We start from the raw sequence: 21,088 nt of genomic DNA, 5'->3' as shown, positions 1-21,088 counted from the left end.
GTTTGTTTTCAGTTTTTCTCCTCCCCTGTCACAGTTAAGTTCATCTAAATAAAGTACTTCTGCTTCAACAACCTGGTTGGCTTCCTGTCGTAAATCTGGGTTCCAGAACTTCCAGTCACTATTTCAGTCATTTTTTTTAGCCAGTAGTTAGGTGGTGATGTTTTATTTTCAAACTGAATAAAAAATGAACATAGATTTAACATGTTATTGTTCACAGTCGGCATCAGTCATCTGTTTCACAGGAAGATTCATGTGTGATGGCGAAAAGCCAAAAAGAGAAGGAAAACATTTAAAATGAAACTTAAAGTAGACTGGTATATCCATACTTATTTATTGTTTGTATATTCAACATGTTTATATGTAATACATGGGTCTGGGTTTTATGTAAGTGAGGCGCAGACCTGCTGGTCTCTCATATTTACCAACACCTGGGCAGACCGTGAAGGCATCACTATCAAAGACGGACGGAGAGGTACAACAAACTGCATCAGGTGTCTGGTCGCCTCTAGTCCCGCTCTCTGTCGTGTCAAGGATATTTTTAAACAAAATACAGTGGAGGGAGTTTCTACTCCACTTATTTATCTCTGTTTGTGTTTTCGTCACCTTCCGGCGACAAGATGAGCGGACTGAGAGGGAGATGGAGGGCGGACAGTGGAGAAGAAGACCAGAAAAGCAGCGTGAGTGATGTTTTAAAACTATTATTTGAATAGCGAACATTAGTCACACTACATTAGATTATTTTACAGCCTAGGCCTGTCTGATTTCCAACAGCTGTGGAGTTAACTAACCGGACAGCCCAGCTTGTTTTCCTCCCTTTTGGCTCCGGTTCAAATTCCTAAAGAACCTTTAAAAAGTGTTTAAAGTTTCACCATTAAAAAGAGTTTAAGGTTTGACAGCAGTAATACCCACTGGAGACGTTTTCACACATTATATATTCATAAACATGTAGGAATAGATGCGTAGCAGTGCACCTGTTTTGATGTGCGTGTGATGTTTGATGCACTCGGTAAACAGATTTTATCATTTAAAACACACAGAAGAGCATCCTGGTGGTTGCTCACAACAGGAAATACAATTTATTTCATTTTCATTTATTGAATTTACTCGCAGTTTAAAATGAACGTGTCGCATATTGATTCAAAGGAATGAAAAGGAGTAGTTGGAAGAAAAAATAAATCTTACATCGTCTACCTCTTTTCAAAAGTCAATTCGCCATAAGCAGAAATTAATCAACCATCCAGATAGACCACGGGTGTCAAACTCATCTTCATTTTGGGCCGTGTTGAAAATCAGAATGTATCGATGAAACTATTGTTAAAGTATCAATACACAGCTGTTTGTTTCAGCATTCAATTAAAATTAAATAATATTGAACATCTTTTCACACTGATCAGTCTCTTAAGAATTTTGTGGTTGTTTTTTTTTCCTTTTTGCAATCAAAATCACAGACTTTGTGGCATTAATTTAGAAATATTTGCCAGGATTTTTTACGATATTTGCACTAATGTATGATGTTAAACGTGACTTTTTATTTATCGCTCCATCAATCACCTACTATAACTTGACATCAAGTCAAGCTGAGGCAGCTTTACATTGAAACTTCAACTCAATGTTTTTGACCAATTTTGAGAAATAATTTGCAGTGAAATCAGGAAAAATGTAAAGATTTGTTGATTCTATGTCAATTTTGCAGATTTGTGAAGAACTGGAAGGACTTATTGATGTAATTTGGAGTCCAGAGGGCCACATAAAAAGCGACGGTGGGCCAGATTTGGCCCCCGGGCCTTGAGTTTGACACATGTGATATAGACGAATATTTAAATGCAGACCAGCCAATGTATGTTAAAAATACATATATTTATATCGCAAAAAGAAGATATATTATCTTTGTGATAGTACAGCTATCTGTTAGTTGTTTATGACTATAGTGAACAATAACATTGTCTTAGAGTTGGTATGACCCTTCAGGTGCCCCTTAGCAGTTTATTTAGAAAAGCTTTGGCATAAAAAATGTCAATTGTGGGATCTTCTAACGATCCCCTGAAACCACAATGTTTTTTAAAGTGCTTGCTTACAGAAAACATTGGTTTTGTCACTCTTAAATCTTCCAGATCATCAAACAAAACATTAGCAAATACAAATGATGGACTTCTTTTTAAGATGTTCTTTTGTACTAGTGGTCTTTATGGAACAGTAATTTTACAGGGAAGGGAAACACGAGGTAATCACCTTTGCCTAGATGGTGATCTTACTCACAAACTGAGCCACCCAGGATCCCAAAGATGTTGTTTTTTCATTTAAAGGTTTAAAACTATCCAAAACAACCTGCCAAAGTCGCCACTAATCACAACTTAGTGGTTCAATTTCACCCTCACACAACTTGATTACATGTTTAGATTTAAAAAATCACTTCAATATAATCTAACAACAGGAAGTAGGTTTTAAAATCTTAGAAAGCAACATAACATGCCCAATTTAAAGAATTATTGTAATATTAAAACGGACAAAAATCCAGAGTTGAATGACTCAATCAAAATGAAGTTGTTTTTTTTAGTGACCTAGTCAAAGTCCAGACTTAAATCTGATTGAGATATTGTGATATGTTTCAGGAAACAGGCCTTTTTTAAAAATCCTCCTGTGTGGGTCCACGGTGATTTAAAAACTCACTAGGAAGGAGTTCATGCAAACACCGATGCCTGCTGTTGTTGCCGAGGGCGACGCATCCAGGTATTAGGTTAACTAGGTTAACTGGATGTAAACCAGGTTTTGTTGGCTCCTTTTTCTTACCTTAAGCAAAAGAAAAGAAATAAGCTTCTTCAGTTTCATCTGAACAAGCAAAATTAAGAAATCTGTAAAGAGGTAAATACTTTCTCACAGCACTGTAAGATTCAAAATAAAGCTCAATTTGGAAGTTGAGCTTGTTTCTTCGGTCTTTCCCACTAAAGTTTCTGTTTGGTAATCAGTTTATAAATCTTCACCTGGGTTTCCTTATTTTCATGTCTTTGTGTATTTAACTTGTGAACGTTACTCCTCACTCCAAGGAAAAAACAGCATCGTTTTACTGGTACAGTTCTGGCTGAAGGTTGAAAATATATTCTAACAAAAGTTTATTTTTCCATATCAAATCCAAACAAATAAATCATTTGAAATGGGTACAGGCTCTTATTTCTAAATGCAATGCTGCCGTTTCAGGCCAGATGTTCTGACCATTTAGAAACAGATAAAGAAATTATCTGGCACTTTTCAGGGAGGCGCCTGTGCATAAAAAGGTGGGAGAGACTTGTTAAAACAAGATATCCAATTACATCACCTACATGCAACAAAGCCGAGTCAGTAGGGATTGCAAATTTATATATTAAATAAATGACATCAATGGTAATCTGTGCTAAGTTACATGTTTAAGAAACAAATCTGGCTTGCTTGTTGTTGCTTGTTTAACCGTTTGCAACAATTTAATTATCTGCATGGTTTATTCTGCTTTTTATGTGAAAGTCTTTAGGTGTTTCATTTAACTATTTAAGTTTCAAATCTTCGCCTGGATATTTTTGCTTACTTTAATTGTACGATGTTCTTTAAATGTCTTGTGAGTAAATATATTTGCCCATTTATCCATAACAGCTGGAACTTTCAATGTCTAGCAATAATTTTTGTAATTTACTATTAAGAGTGTCCCTCAGATTAATTTCACTTCCTGCTACGCTGGGGGTGAAATTACTGTAATAACCCGATATTGGCTGGAAAGCGCAACGTCTCCCCTTTCAGAAACCGTTGGATTTTTTCAGATAGCGCAAAGTGTGGCGGAATTATGGTACTGCAAATTTGTTTATTTAATGTTCATTTATATTATCAGCTAGTCTTGGGTGAAACTACTGATGTCAGAACATTTAAAATCTAGAATATTTGATTGTATTGTTTGTGTATAAATGGTTTAGTTTTATTCAGAGGGTTCCAACAGTCTAGAAAAGTCTGAAATGTAATTTTTTTTCCAGGTTTGAGTGGAAATCCAATCTAGATTGTAGAAAGATATTGCTGTCTGTCCACTCATCCATATATCCATCTATCTATTTTTGAAGACATGTCCTGTAGTCTGATGAAACTAAAGTGGATCTGTTAGGTTATTGTTACACTTCGAGGAAGAACGGGGATGCTTGTACTATCCTAACTGTGAAGCATGGTGGTGGCAGCATCATGTTGTGGGGCTATTTTACTGCAGGCGGAACTGGTGCTCTTCATAAAATCAATGGGAGAAAATAAAATTATGTGGAAAATGATGTTGAAGTTAAAGGCTGGGCGCAGATTGATCTTCCAAATGGACGATAAGCATTCAGACAAAGTGGCTTAATGACAACAACGTCAATGTTTTGGTGTGGCCATCACAAAGCCCTGATCTTAATCCGGTAGAGAATTTGTGGGCAGATCTGAAAAGGTGTGTGAGAGTGAGGTGGCCTACAAACCTGAATCAGCTGCACCAGCTCTGTGAGTACAAATGAGCCAGAACTCCAGAAAACTATTGTAAGAGGCTTAACGAAGAAAACCCAAAAGGTTTGACCCAAATCATGCAGTTCAAAAGCAGAAAACTCAGAAAATGGATGTAAATGTCAGATTTCAAAGACATAAATAATCAGATATAACCATAGAAAAATCTGACAGATTCTCTCTCTCTCATTATTGTAGCATTTAAAACACGCATTTCTGCAATTTTAATTAACATAAAACTGTGAGGAAAAAGGTATCTATTTATTCAACAGCTGAATGTAATTAACCAACCATAAATAATACTCCAAATTAAAGACGTTTGAATTATAGATTGATAAATGTTTGTGCATTTTAATTGTGCAAAACAAATATTCTTTTCACATATTTAACATCCTGAGTTACTTTTGGATGGTTTGGCAAACTTTAGCAGGAATCAGAGATTAAATGTTTGTCCCACTTTTTGCTGATAATGGATATGAGTCGATGTGTTGAAACAAGCCGAAAGGACAAAGAACACCCTGTGGGTGTTATTTGTTGTTTAAAAACACTTTTTATTGTTTCAAGCCCTCCAGAACTTAATTAAGTCAATCTTTTGTGAAAAACAATTGACTTGACTTTACCGAGTTGCTTACTCAGTAAGAATGTGCCAAGACCTGTTGGGCCTGTAGTTAAAAAGAAATGTCATCATCAGATTGGCAATCAAATGTTTTTTTTTTTTTGTTTTGATTTTTTGGAACACGCTTAACCATTTATGTGACAATCAAATGGCACGTCATCAAACAGACCAAAGAGATTTTGCCAGATAAAGATTAAACATTTCGCAACATGTTGTAAAGACAGAAGAGAAACTGACTGCATTATTTCCCATCATGATGCTGCATGCCAAGAGTATCGGAGACATGACTGAACAAAATATGTTTATATAGACGTAATGCAGGAAGTGCAGGCCTTAGTGAACACACACGCAGTGTTTGTCAGGTTAACTCTGTTTGTTCATGATGTAATGAAGTGGATAATTCTTACAGTTTAACTCGGAGCATTTCATAATCTCGAACGAGAAACTTTTCACCACATTCTGCTGCAGAGCCGCAGTCCTGAAGCATCTTCTCTCATAGCGTGAGAGCAAGCAGAGGAGACCTATCATTTTCCATGCTAGGATGTTATTAAAATAGCTTAGCTGGATTCTGATCTGTTTACTGTCAACTCTGCCGTGTATTTACATGGCCATCATAAAGAGATCAAGCTGAAGGTCTTTTTTTATGTGTGAAACAAACATTTAAATGGCATGTTTCCACTGCTGGCAAGTCAAGAAATAACAGTTATAACTACAAATATGTGTGAGTCACTCAGGAATAATAAAAAAACAAATGTTTAATGTACACTTTTATTAAAAGAACGGCATGAACAGACAGCTGTTGGACATTTGGTAGGTTTTCAGTATAATAATGCTGGGGTCACAGTTCATCTTATTCAGATCTTCATGGTTAATTGTTAAAGTATTAGACAAAATTAAGTAAAAATTAAAGAACAATGGTTCATGATTTTACCATTTTTACCAAGATTTCCTAAACAGATTAAATAGTTTTTAGCATAGTTTTTATGAAACATCCTTTGAATGCTTGCTTTATACTTCTGGATATTAATATATTCCACATAAATTTTTATTTTTTTTTAAATGTTCCTTAAACATTAAGCTGCCTGCCTTTGTTGTAGTTTTTTTAAACAAGTTTCTTGAGGAACCCCAGCTCACTGTTCTTTGAAGCTCTTTTGGATTAACACTTTATTTGAAGGAGCGTGCATAAGACTGACATAAACATGACCTAACACCTGTCATGAACATGAACGAGTCTATATGAATGTTTATAACTGCTGTTATGAAGTGTCATTCAGTAAATAATGACACTTTTAATGCAAAGTTGCACTAAAAGTTGCATTAAAAGTGTAAACTTTGCATCAAGGGTCATTATTTACACTTCATGTCTTGTGACAGTCTTATGCACACCCCTTTAAATAAAGTGTTACCGAATTTCATTACCTTTTTGCAAGGACCCTGATCTTCTCTTCATCCTTGACTTTCAGGTGAATTAATTTTCTTAAATAATGCTCACATTCTTGAGGTCTTCTTTCTGCACCTATTTAACAACAAACATTTATTTGAGATCACTGTCAAATAAATGACATCATTTATTTTTTTTGTCATGTTGGAAAACGAAAAAGAACGGTTTTGGTGCTGACTGCTTTAGATGTTTGGTTCAAAATCTTCATTCCTTCTGGATTTCTTTCAACTTGACAAGATTCCCAGGCCCAGAGCCAATGAAGTGACCATGATTCGCTCCGGTTCTCTGGGTTATTCACCTCTCTTCTTCCAAACAGACACAGTGTCTCAAGCTTTTAGACCTAGTCATCTAAAGAAAATCCCTAAAGTATTCATCCTCTCTCTCCAGTCTGTGCATACTTTGTTTTGGCTTAAAAGTGTTCCTTCTGGGCAAGTGGACATTCTTTTAGAGCTTTAGTTGTTGTTGTTTTTGAATCCCTGACTTGATTGAGTCATTTATTGGTGTCAGTTGTCCTTTAGAGTCTTTGAACGGTTTTGTTTCCCACCTGATATTTCTCCCTTGTGAGTTGTTCACACTTAAACATTGCAAATACACAAAATCTTACCAAGTATTTTTGTCTAGTTTCTAGTGAAAATGCAGGTATACATAAAATAAGATAAAACTAACTTACAAGTAGCTTTTTGGCAAGATATCTGAGCTTGTTTTAAGTAAATAAACACTTATGATTTATTAAATCAACACATCAACTCGTATCCATTATCAGCAAAAACTGGAACAAACATTTCATGTCTGTATTCCTGATTTTAAAAACGTTCTTGTTCCACCGGCAGATTATTTAATTTATAACAAGACATTTTTCCCATAAGTGAAATAATCTGGTGGTGGGACTGGAACTTTTTCATCAATATTAAGGAATTATTTACTTAAAACAAGCCCAGATATGTTGTGGAAATGTTACTTGTGCGCAGCTTTGTCTAATTTCACGGGTACTAAGATATTTGCACTAGAAACTAGACCAGGGGCGGGCAACTCCAGGCCTCGAGGGACGGTCTCCTGCAACTTTTAGATGCATCTCTACTTCAACACACCTGAGTCAAATAATCAGGTTATTAGCAAGACTTTGGAGAACTTGACTGCACCTAGGAGGTGATTCAGCTGTTGGATTAAAGTGTGTTGGACCAGGGAGACATCTAAGAGTTTCAGGACACCGGCCCTCAAGGACCAGGATTGCCCACCCCTGAACTAGACCAAAAATACTTGGTAAGATTTTGGTTTTTTGCTGTGAAAAGCTGAATTTCCTTTCAAAAACAAACTTATGGTTTAAATGAACATTTTTAATTCAGCTAAAAGATATCATAAAATATATTTTTGCTGAATATATATAATTTATAAATATAGTGCATCTTTTATGACAAATTTTATTTATATATGATAAAACTTTATATATGACAAAACTTTATCCATTACTCCCCCCGATTAGGGATATAAAGGACACCAAACACTTTGTGTTGTTAGCTTTAAATGTGTGTAAGGACAGCCAGCGCAGACAAACATGAACATATTTGGGGTGTTCAGTCAGTTTTATTTGCACAGTTTTGTTTATTTTGCACACTGTAACCAAACCAGAAACGGTTATATAAAGACTTTTCATTAATCAGCTTTATGTAACCAGCATGACACATTCCCCAGAGTGCTGCTACCTACCAATGTCACCGTCTGGCAGACAAACGATGGCCTTGTCCTTTTGCCGTTTTTATCACCTCAGTAACTCAGGATTCACAGGTTTGCATGCGTAGTACTTTCACTGACATGGACTGAATCGCTGAAATAATAAAACTCTGCTTTAGTTTGAATGTTGAAGGAGATGTTTTATGTAAAATTAAAATTTTGCCTATTTTTGTACTTCCATTTGGGTCTCTGCTGCTTCTTAAAAAAAAGCCCAAGCTCTTAAAACACCCAGCTGAACTTATTGCCAGCATTTGGCAACAAGTTCATGTTTTTAGGTGTCTGGAAAATAAGCCTTTTCAAAAACCTCCGGTGTTCTGTCAGATCAGCATACGCTGTCAGATCGTCATACGCTTAGCACGGACTGATGGCTATATCTGCCATACACGTATACGCTGTTATTACCATATGATTTTATTTAATCAGCAACATAGAATCATGACGTCATACACTTTATTAACAGCTGTATGACATCCTGACTTAGCGGTTAACTAGTCAGACCATCATCAAGCAACAGGGAGGCGAGTTTTACACAGGAGTGTGTTGTAGTTCACTGCAGCTTGAGCTAGTCCCTGCTTTAAATACACTTAGAAACGACAATGCAAACAGCGTGAACTGGCCCTATTCAGATTTTTTTTTTTTGGACATAATGCGACCTGTATCTGATCTTTTTATGACAGTCTGAACAACACAGGTCGGATTTTTTTCAAATGCGACCCAGGCCATTTGGATATCCGATACGTATACAATCTTTTCAAATGTGACCTGAATCTGAACGGCCAAGACCCTGAACGTCACAGATACTCTATAAACGTCACTACTCTGCATCCTGATAAGCACAAGCCGGAAGAAAAACGACAACAACCATGGCAGACAATAATGAGGATTAAGTTGTTAATATGCTGCTCTGATCAGACAACAACTTCAAAATTGCTTTGCTGCCCATGCGGGACACTTTCAGGTCGTTTGTAGTTCACACTGGAGATCACATACAAGTCGCTTATATTTGTAAGTGTGAAAAAATATGATTTGACAAAAATTCGGAATTGGGTCACTTCACGCTCCAGTGTGAATGTAGCATTGGTCAGCTGGTTTTACCACTGTATGTGCTGTACAATGGCAACAAGTGTTGTTGACTTGCCATCCAGAAACCACTTGCCGTAATCTTGTTGGTTGTGCAGGAGGCGCTACTAATGCTTTTCAAAGATATATGATTATATAATTGTGAGTCCGTTTGCAGTTATTTTTACATGTGAGTGTAAATGTTGAATGGTGTGATCAGCAGTTTGTTTGATTTTAATAAGAGACCCTAAAACATCTCAAATTGACAGAACTGTAAGAACAATTATGAGCAAAACAATTTTATGAGCATACTTTCTACAGCAAATAGACGTATCCAAACTTCTTCAAGGTTGCATAATAGGTCACCTTTAAGCTACACAGGACTATTAAAATGTTCCCCGGTTTAATATAAACTGTTCTTGGCTGCTTATGATCAAGGCAGTGGGAACGTCTCTCCCCGTTTTTTCCGTTGTGCATGTGTCATAAGAGTCCTACAGGGGAGGCTATCGTCGACTGGCACTGTAGCTCCCCGCCTGGAGGAGCAGTGCGCAGGAACAGGGTTGGGCCTGGCAGTGCCTCACCCAGCCTTGTAAGGCAAGACAACCGTGACTTCCCACAAGCTTAGTCACAACACAGACACAGTCGGTCCGGATCACATTTGCCTGGGAAGAGTCTCAGATTGCTTCGTCTGCTCAGGTAGATATGATAGTGGCTCTTTGAGATAAAGTATTTTATGGTGGGGGATTTTTTATCTGTGGAGGGAGATGAGAGATTATTTATTTTTGCTTTTTAAAATTTCAATGTTTTGGGTTTTTTTAAAAATAGATTTATCTTGAATTTTATGAATCTATCCAAGCTGAGGTGTTTTTTTTTTTAAAGTACAAATAATTTTTATTACATTTTTTGTCACATGAGCTGTTTTACATGTTGGGCAAAAAATATTTGATATAAAGTTGTTTCAAGTACTGTCTGAGTTCTCCACCCATTTGTAACGTGTAGTCATGTTGCTCCATCATAACACCAGATGTAGCTGGAGATAAATGAACCGTACAGACGTCTGTGAACTCTACTGATGATGCTACCGTCTGTCGCTGCAAATTATTGGTCCTGTGCATTGATTGATGCTTTGTGTGGATGACTCCTTGTATAGAGTGTCGATCTTTAAAGTGAGATCATCTCCTAAATGATGAGCAGCTGTAATGGAGAACAGTAGTTTAATGACATGGGACTGGATGTTATAAAGGGAGCAGATGTCTGTATTACGTAATGATACAGGCATTAAGAAATCAGGGATGTTTGTTATAAATCTATAAAACTCGGGATGGGCTGATTCCTAGTCTCAAACAATATTAACTATTATGAAATATTGATTGTTTGTGGTTGCCTTATTAGAAAAAATGGTAATTAGGAATAAAAGGTGCAAATATTTCTTTAGTTTCAACAAGTTTGTTACAAAGTTTAAACTTTGTAACACAGACAGGTAGCATGAGTTGGTAAAAAAATATATATTATTTTCATATATTTACTGAATTTGCTGGTGGTTTTCAAGCGCTGGTTGCAGAATTGTATACGTTTTGCTATTTTGTTCTTGTGTCCTCTTGTGAGGACCAAGTGTATCAAGTTAACATTAGCTAGTTTAGTTAGGCTTTCTGCTGCAGTGGATCCTGCAGTCAGCTGCTCAACAGACAATCTGCTGTTTAAATGTTAGCTTAATTAGAGTTTTATGTGGTGTTTCTTGAGGTTCAACATCCTGGAGGTTGGTGAACATTTCCTTTATGACTATTTGAGTTTGGAAAATGCTGATTGTTATTTATAGTTATATAAAATATGTAGAAAACTTGACTTTTTATCTCTTGGTCTGTCCAAACAGACAAAGACTTCAAAAGCTGAGCTTGACTAACCCCCACCATCTTTCTAACATCAATAGACAAATTCATCTGGATGTCTGTCCACTTTTCAACTGCAGTCGGCTCCTTTCCTGTCCAAAAAAATTTGGACAGGAAAGGCTTTCATTCTCCATTTTTCATGATCAGAAATATTTATAGACTTCAGAATTTGTCTTTCTTGTGACTCAAGGGAAACATGTAGTCGCCTTCTTTCAGCCAGCTGCCTGGCAGTTCTGTTTCTCCCATAACGGAATCCTTTACAATTAGATGCAAATTTTAAAACGGGAAATTATCTCTTTTTTTCCCCAGTTTTACATGACATTTTGTCAAAATGGTTTTCCTCTTGGCAATTATAGCTTTTATTGGACAGATTTACAGATTGCAGTGAGAGTCTTGGTTGAAGAAAGACAGTTTCATTTGTTCCTAGAAAGGGTGTTGTTCTTGTGAATGCAGATGAGCTGATGAAGAAACAAGTCTTGTTTACATTTACACCAAGTGTTCCCAATTCTGAGAGGTATTCCTAATTGCAAAAATCCATAAGTGGGAGTGGAAAAACAAGTTGGAATCTGTAAAGCAGCTGAAGCACTGATCCATCCTCCTGCTCTTTTGTCTGGAATGCCTGAAAGCAGGACAGCAGTGAATGAGAACAGACTGCCCCTCAGGGCTCATTGCCACTCAGCTGGAAGGGCAACCCAGACTATTTTATTCTTTGTTGCTTTCTAAGTTCCTCTGTATGTTTTAAATATATCACTGAAGGAAATTTTACATTAAAATGTTGCATTGAGTACCATATCTACACAAAAACACAATTTATTCCATGGAAATATATTTCATAAATTACAAAAGTAAACAGAAGAACATTCTGACTGAAGATGTAATCCTTCTATTGACCCTTTTCACGTGACGTCACTCTCGTCGAAGCTCGGCCCGCTCCGCCATGACCGACGACCGACCGATATGCGCTCCTGTAAAGCCCGTCAAAAACCGCACATCTGGTAGCCTAATATCGCTCTTATTTAGTTGATTTCGCATTAAAAATGGTCACAGGATGCTGCGGGGTCAGCTGCACAAACAGACAAGAATACAAACCAAACTTGTCATTTTATTGTGTAACTTTTAATGAGGGAAGGTACGGCGGCGCGGCGATGGATAGCAGCTGTCAATAATAATGACTGTCGGCCCTCGGTGTCATCGCGGATTTGTAGCGAACACTTTTTACAAGGTAAGAAGATTAACGCTCATAATTTATAAGTAAGTATGATTAGAACAGTGTTGTATAGTAACGAAGTAAAAATACTTCACTACTTTACTTAAGTATATTTTGGAGTACTTCATACTTTCCTGGAGTATGACAATTTTTGATGACTTTCACTTTTACTTCACTATATTTCCGAACTTAATTGCGTACTTTTACTCCGATACATTTTCAATGTGTGGTTTAGTTACTCGTTACAAAAAAGCGAGAGAGAGAAACGAAGTGTTTTGACCCCACCTACTGATTAGCAAGTAGCAAGCAGGCTACCGAACAAAGTCCGTAGCCTACTTGCCTGGGCTTGTTCATCACCACCAATAGGATACACCTGTTTCGCTTCTCCCATTAAACACAAAGCAAGTCTCGCAATCAGCAGCAGTCACATGGAGGAGGAGACAGAGACCACAACGACTGCAACTATGTCGGACACGGCTCCAGGGGAACCACCAGCTGGTGACGAGAGCCCATGGCCTTATTTAAACACAATATACTCTTTCGTGGGTGTTAAAGATTCGTCGTACCGCATGCAGTTTATGTTATTCCTGCCCGAAGATGTGGAAATTCTATCTTACAAAAACTCCCCGTCCAACTTGAAGAAACACATCGAGGTAACGTCTTATGAAATGGTTATAATCCTCCTGTTTCAGTAACTATAGCTTGGTCACTAGGCACTACTGTATTGTGAAACGTTGACCATAAATGAACTTTGTTTGGCATTGTTTCAGTTCCACACGTGGTGTATTTAGCTGAGGCCTAATGTTGACTGTAGCAGGCTACCTAGACTCCTCTGTTCAAGGGGGACAGAAGCCATAGCGATAGCAATTTAGACTAAATTTAACGAATATAGGAAAGGCATGCAAGTTCAAAACCAGGTTTACAGATGCCAATAAGCTGCATTTCCCTCCCAATTCTTTTTTTCTTTTGCATAATGACCAGTTGTGTGCACCACCTACTGACTGTAGCATTGACTGATTCACTGATTTGTGAAGTAGAGTAATCGTAACAGCTCTTTTTCTTCATGTTGGCCGCATTTTCTGTACTATTTATTTTTCTCATTTTCAGCACTGACCTTACTTGAAGGGAAAACTTAAGGCTTACAAAAACTTTGTATTTTCTGTCCTGGAGGGTTTACTAAGAAGCTGGTTCAGTTGTAAAGCAGGTTAAGTTAACCTTGTGCTATAGGTGAAGCACCTAATTTTCTTAACTAAATGATGCCTGCAGGTATATCTATTAGCAGGTTTAATTTTGCCTGCACTTGGTTGGGTACATTATTTTAAGTGTATTTGACAAGTTTACCAAAATATAAAAAATGTCATTCAAACTGCATTTGCTTTGTTTTACTTTTTACTTGTACTTTTCATTACATTACTTGAGTACATCCATTTTTACAGTAATTTCCATACTTAAGTACAAGAAGTTTCAGATACTTTAAGACTTTAACTCAAGTAACATTTCAGTCAGTGACTTCGACTTTTACCAAAGTCATATTTTGGAGAGGTACTTGTACTTTTACTTGACTCTGAGATTTCAGTACTTTATACAACACTGGATTAGAAAAACATCAAATATTCGCACTATGGCGAAGATGCGTATAGCCATCCGTAACCAAGGAAACACTGCCCCATCCTCATGTAGCCTGGCATGTCCGGGAAAAAAAACTGGTTAGCATATCGTCTTTTTTTACGTGTTTAAGGGGAACCACTGTTTATGACAAAGTGACATAAATTATGCGGTGTGAATTCAGGCAAAGTCGGTCATTTGAGCAACACGTCAGGAGGGAGGAAGTACGAGTCGGTTCCATTTCCAACTATTGTGAATATCGCCGAAAATGAGCCCCAACCCGGTGTGTTACGTTCACGGACACATTAGCTTGACTCGAACAAGTAGAAACCGTGAACTAACTGGCAGAAACAACTCGCCAGTTGTTGGAGTATTGAACAGTTGCTCTGTTCAATTCTCACTTCCGACGCCCATCACGGCGCTTCGAATGATTAAGTGACGTAGTTGCAAACGGTCGATATATTACCATTTATACACTGCAAAAACACAAAATTTTGCCAAGAAATGTAGGTCTTACCAAAATACTTTGGTATCTTACTACACTTAAAATAAGACAACACTAACTCATAAGTAGCTTTTTAGCAAGATGTAAGAGCTTGTTTTAAGTCAATAATTCATTAAAATCGCAGAAAAAGTACTTGTTCCATTGGCAGATTATTTCACATGTAACGTAGGAAAAATGTCTTGTTATAAGTGAAATAATCTGCCAATAAAACAAGTACTTTTTCTGTAATTGTAAGGAATTGCTGTGTTAAAATAGCCTCCCATATCTTGCTGAAACATCATATGTTATTTAGTTTCATCTTATTTCAAGCGTACCAAGATATTTGTTCTAAAACCTAGACCAAAATTGGCAAGATTTTGTGTTTTTGCTGCGTATTTTTTATAGCCTACTTTTTAGTCCTTAAGAAACTGGCTTTATATAATATTCCAAAAATAACAAATATTTCATAAGTTGAATGGAATTCTATTTGGAAACAGATTGCAAGATACTTTTAGAATTGCTGCATAAACTGTTGCAACGTTTTGTTATACATTCATTAAATCATTTTGTTCTGAAGCTTAAAGGGAAAATCAATCATTGTTGTGAAAAATACTTTAACCAATGGGTTTGATGTTATCAGCAAAGCTGTCTTTAAGTTTAATTAACCTGAAGGTTCATTCTCGCCCTGAGAAATGATTTTGTGCAAACATGCACCGACATGTAGGAGGTGGCATGAGTGGATCTGAGCTTTGTTCTGCCTTTTTACAGGCTGAGAGAACCGCAGAAATGGAAATCAAATGTTCCCTGAGTTGCCTGGGCAAGCCGGTCAAAGCAGATGTGCATTTGCATATTTATGCCCAGAACAGATGCTTAAAACCTTGGAACATATTATGTTTATTTAAGAGATCTGAGTCTGCACTTGCCCTTGAAGCAGAGAGAAGACGCGTGTAGAAATCAAAGGAAGTATTTAGCTGTAGCTAAATGTAAGGAACATTTTCTTAGCGTATTCTGCTATGTTATGCTATACAAACAGAGCTGCAGATCATTAGATGTGGTGTTTCGCAAACGTATTAATACCCTTTGAGCTTTTGTCATGTTACAACAGCAAACTCACATTTATTTTATTAATTTTTATGCGATTGACCAACATACAGTACATAAATGCAGAGACGTGCGGTGAGGCACTGACCTCTCTACAAATGCATAATATCCAAAATAGAAGCTTATATTTCTATTTTTACCTTAACTGGAGAATTATGTTGTTAAAAGCTTTTAATTATGTTTTAACACGGTTCAGAGTATGATGGTAAGAAAAAAGTTGTCTTTTTTTTTATTATTTGAAGTATGCAGAGTATGTCACCACGACATGATGCTGCCACCACCATATGTCATTATGGGGATGCTATGTTCAGGTTAATTTTAGTTTTCTGCAGCACAGATTATTTTGCATGTAAATTTTCCATATTTATTGTTTCTGATTTGTGTTTGTTGCATAAAATTTTAATAAAATACAGTGTGTGGTTGTAACGTGAGCAATTATGAAAAGGTTCAAAGAGGTATGAATACTCCTGCAAGGCCCTGCCATTGTTGAAATTGTAATTAAGCCACCTTGTACAGCTCTACGTGTGAATTTAAAGTTTGAGACATTTGTTGTGTAACTTTAGACAATGTTCTCTGCACATGGGTGGATGTCTGTAAATATTTCGGACAGTAATCCTGGAGAAACTAATTAAGGTTTGTTTTGAAATTCAGTGTCTTCATTCTCGCTGATGGTACAATGTTGATGCTCTTCATTCTTCCATCTGTGGCTCTTTTGTTGTGGTTTGGACTTTGTCTTTCAGTTTTCAGCCATTATCCATTTGCACCTTAAAGTAGATGCATGGTAACATTAAAACATACCAGTAATTTATTAATTTCTACATTAAAATTGTGACTACATGGGTAATTACCAGTGAGCATGTTTAGTTAACATGTTTAGCGCTTGTGACAAACACCTTTCACTGCACACCACAGAAGGTTAATGTGCAGTTTGGAGTAGATTACTTATTTCTTTGCACTCTAATCACCTCTCAGGGTGTGTCTGTCCATGGATCATTTGTGTCTTTAGGACTGAGAAGCTCTCAAGGCTTCTTAGCTGTTGCTTCTTTAGTTCAGGAATGAATCTCGCCCCGCCTGTCAGCGCCTCGGAGCTGATGGTTTTCAGGAGCATAATTATACACAAATACCTGCCGTTCAAGCCAAGCCGTTTAGTTTGCGATTACAATGCAAATCAGAGAACAGGCTGCTGACGTAGAAAACAAGATGTTCTCATGTTTTGCTCTTTGTTCTTTTAAGCCGTGCAGCTCTGCTTGTGTGATTTAGAGCATTTGGTGGCGCTCCTGGTAAAGCTGTGAGAAAATCCTTAGAGTGCAGCCATCTTTTATTGCAGTCGTTTAATCTCAAACTGGAAAAATAAACTGCGTGTATAAAGTAGAGGAAAACAATCCTATGTGAAGAAATTACAACTGCTGTTTTATACTTTTGTCATTATGGCGGCAGAAATGTGTTTATTAAGTTTCAAGTTTTGAGCTGATATAGACATTAAAAGGTTTTTAATAACCATTCTGTCTTGATTTAATTGCATATTTTGAATTGTTTTCCTGATAATCCGCCGGATTTTTATTTAAAATCTTCTGGTATTTTAGAATTTCTGACGTCATCCACTCAAACACAATTTTCAGGGTATTTAAAAGAGAAACCAGCCCACAGCATCACGGATCCTCCACCATACTTAAGAACAAATGTTTCACACATTCACTTACCAACTAGTACGCATGACAATGCAAATACTATTCTTAGAAAATGCTTCTTCTCTTACGACACCAATCATATGATTTATCTCAATAAATCAAAACTAACAATCCACATCATTTTGGGAGGTTTTAAACAGCATTTATTGGAATTTATTGGAACAACAATAAATCTAAATTACCACAAGAAATTTGTCACAATAAATGATATTATTTATGCCCACCCCTACTCTGTATACATCTGCCTTAGATTAACTGTGTGTTCTCTTCTCTTTCCTGTTTTGAAGAATGACTTGGACAAACATGCCTGTGTTTCATCCAGTGATGGCTTTTTTAAGATGAGCCAGTAAATGTAGTGAACTTTATCCTAACAATCTGAAGCAGTAGGCTGTTCTGCTGAAAAGCTAAACGTATTAAAGCGTTTAACAGGAAGATCCAAATCATTTTTTACTTGGTATTTTCTGTTTTGGATTTATTATGGCGTGATGAAAGAACACAAACAAGTTTCCTGATGGCACGTCTTTGTAAGTAGGAAGCACGATACAGTTTGCGGTTATTCCCAGGAAAGGAGTGGCTAGATATTTGTGACATGTGGTGTTACTAGTTTTAAAAACAACATTTGTAACAGTCCGTTTTAAGTCATTTTTGCTGTTTTACGGCTCTCAATGCTCCATGTAGATGCCGTTTATTATTAATATCAAAGCAAAGCTGTGATACTTTTGTAAGATCTTGTTACAGAGTAATTCACTGTGCGACCTTGTTTAGTTTACTTCTGCGACAGTGTGTGACAAATTATTTCTGCATTAGACCTGGAAGCATTTTACGCTGCGAGACAGTAAATACCATAAGAGTGACTGTGAAAAACATGCTGATGAGGATTCGTGTCATCTGTTTGCATAACCAACAGCAGATGCATGATGGTCTGTTGATTTATGCAACATGTTGAATCTCAGAACATGCAACAGTCAGAATCGAAAAAAATAAAATTCTGGCAAAATAAAAGCAAGAATTTGTACATTTTAAGCTAACACAAAGGAACAACAAAAAAGTACTTCCAGTGAAATGAATGAGGAAACGGCAAATATATTCCTTCTCGCACATGAACTCACAACTAGAAAACAAATCTGTCAAGTGACTTACAGTTTGTAGCTAAAGAATGAGACAAAACAAGTGTATGAAATGGTGACAATGTGGATTGCAAATTAAAAAAAATAGAACAAATAAGAATAAAACTTTTCATTAATTTAAATAAACATAAATAGGACTGTTTGATATTTCACCATAATTTAAAATATGCACAATCAGTTTAGTGCAAAAGTCTTTTTCGTGCTTTATCTTGACATACTTTAATGTACTGCATATGGACACATTGCCCTTTCAGGCATTTAATAGTTCCAACACTATCAAAATAAAGCACGTCTCTAGAATAATAGACAAGTTAGTGAAAAATAGGTTACAAACTTGACCGCAGATACAATATGCTCTTATTTATTTGGTTGAATTCCTGGAATATACCAAATAAAACGCAGTTTGACTGATACATTAGCAATCCCATTTTTTTAGTTAATTTGGCCCCTTTGTCTGATTCAAACTTATGTAATGCCATTCTGTCTCTTCCTGTTTTCATTGTGTACCACCGTTGCCCATCTGTTTTCTTCATTAGTTTAGTATTTTCATGAATCATGGAGATTACTCTTTCATGCAAATGCTTAAAACTTCTTATTACTCACTATTACAAAGAACAAATGATTTGATTTACCTCCAAAGTTGAATAAAAATCAAATGAAGCCTCTGATGTCATACTTTCCTTACTTCAATGGATTATCCTCTTAGAGATTATGCAATGAAAGAAACATTTGTTTGCTTTCAGAGGGGACTGAAGGGTCAGGTGTGTTTTAAGGATTTTAACTGACATCATTATTTCTTTAGCTAAGATGAGTTCTTTAATCTATTCACTTCATGCAACAAAAAGCTGATTATCTTAATAACGTATCTGTAACAGCCTCAATGAATGAAGCGCTTACGTGCACATTTAAATGTTCTCATTACTTCACTTTACTACACCTTTCCTTTGTAAAATGAAACAAGCAGCAAATTCCTTCACGATGCTCAGAAAGAAAAATATGACAAAGTGGCTTTGATTGTGGAATGATATCTCCACAGTATCGCCTATAAAAGATGAAGGAAAATTTCTGCATAAAGGAACAACAACAAAAAATACTTCCACTGAAATGAATGAGGAAACGGCAAACATTTCTTCTCGTGTAAACTCAGTGGTCGAAACTGAAAAAACAAATCTGTCCTCAACTAATTACAGTTCATAGCTAAAGGATTTAGAGAAAGAGACTAGATGTATAAAAATGGCAAAGATGTGGATTACAATTTAAAAATGATAGAAATAAGAATAAAACTTTTTATTAATTAAAAAAAACATAAATAGAACTGTTTGGAAAAACATATTTTTGCAATATTATAAAATATTTACAGTCGGTGCAAAAGTATTTTTCAGTCCTGTATCTGACTGTGACTGTTTTTATTTCAGGGAATTTACCTTGATATATTATTCAAACGTGCAAATAACAAATAAAACACAGTCGGATCAACACTTTTTGGTCTTCTACTTTCCTTTCTTTTAAACTCAATATGCAGTGTGTGCTGCCTGTCTTTATGCAGATTGTTCTTGCAGACAAATATTCAAAACTTTGCACCCTGTTTCCACTTATTTTTGTTGTTCTCCACTTCTTCACTGATCCTAGAAATGAACACTGATTTAGACCTCTAATCAAACCAAAATCATTCCACACTACCTCTTGCTAGTTATAAATAATTAGAGCAAATAAAAGTCGTAATGGGATTTCAATGTAGGTTCATTTTGGTTGTGGAGTCACTTAGCCACATTTTTTACTTTAATCCAAGTCCAAACCTCTAGAGATATCCTCCAACTTTCAACACACTTGAATCAAACAAATAGTCCAATTCCTTAAACAGTAGGCAGCTCTGCTAATAAGCCATTTATTTGATTCAAGTGTGTTGGAGATGGGATTCATCTAAAGGTTGCAGGATATTAACTCTCATGGACTAAACTTTGCTTTTCCTGCTCTAAACTATGATTAAAACAAGGATAAGTATTTTTAATCTAAACTAAATATGCAGTTTGAAAAAAGGGGCATGAAAGTTTGAGTAAGAATCGATAGTAGTTGGCAGAAATTGTCACATGGCATAGTGGTGGCAGCATCATGCTGTGGAGATTAGGGGTTTTTTCCCAGCAGGAGAGGGAAGAGTCGGATTACTTTGAAACCAAAAGGACACTTTTTTATTTGTTTGTTTTTTGTCATTCCGCCTTTGGTAAAAAGAAACAAACTGTTACATTAACGATGATTTAAAACGTTCAAGAATTCAGTTTAAAATATTTTTTGTTAACCTCTGAGCTTTGCTATATGAATAAAAATCGACTCACAGTCCATATTCACAGGCCTCAACATACAGACTGATCAAGAATTTCTTGTCTGTTCACTGAAAATGCTGCTGCTACTAGTATTTTCACAAACACTTCAAATGAAGCGTTGCATGACAAACATTTTTATTGTTATTTGTTGTTGTTGCCTAGGAGACAAAGCCGAGTGGAGAGTGACTAAGCTGGGGTTTTAGAGCATTTTGTATTTTTAGCCCCGACTTCACTGGACTGGTTAGATTTTCTCCAGCTAGCTGACCACAAACCCTGAGTGGAAAAGTCTCCTCACTGTGGGTTGCTAAGATTTCGAGTGTGATTGTAGGACTTGCACAGAGGAACTTCAGTG

The 21,088-nt window shown here is 36.4% G+C and overlaps 1 protein-coding gene across 2 annotated transcripts in view; it reads left to right on the top strand.

Moving 5' to 3' along the window:
- The first annotated feature begins 489 nt into the window (after positions 1–489).
- Positions 490–21,088, top strand: part of LOC102221801 (tuftelin-like) — a 32,171-nt gene continuing 11,572 nt past the window's right edge. Inside the window, exon 1 of one of the 2 annotated variants that reach the window (XM_023345448.1) lies at positions 490–677. In XM_023345448.1, the coding sequence (XP_023201216.1) occupies positions 618–677 (60 nt within the window). In that variant the 5' untranslated portion in view covers positions 490–617. The remainder of the gene's footprint in view (positions 678–21,088) is intronic. The other variant, XM_023345449.1, reaches the window with a different exon arrangement.

Source organism: Xiphophorus maculatus, chromosome 13 (assembly GCF_002775205.1).
Source record: "Xiphophorus maculatus strain JP 163 A chromosome 13, X_maculatus-5.0-male, whole genome shotgun sequence".
NCBI classification, from domain to species: Eukaryota; Metazoa; Chordata; class Actinopteri; order Cyprinodontiformes; family Poeciliidae; genus Xiphophorus; species Xiphophorus maculatus.
This window is presented reverse-complemented; position numbering and strand designations above follow the sequence as displayed.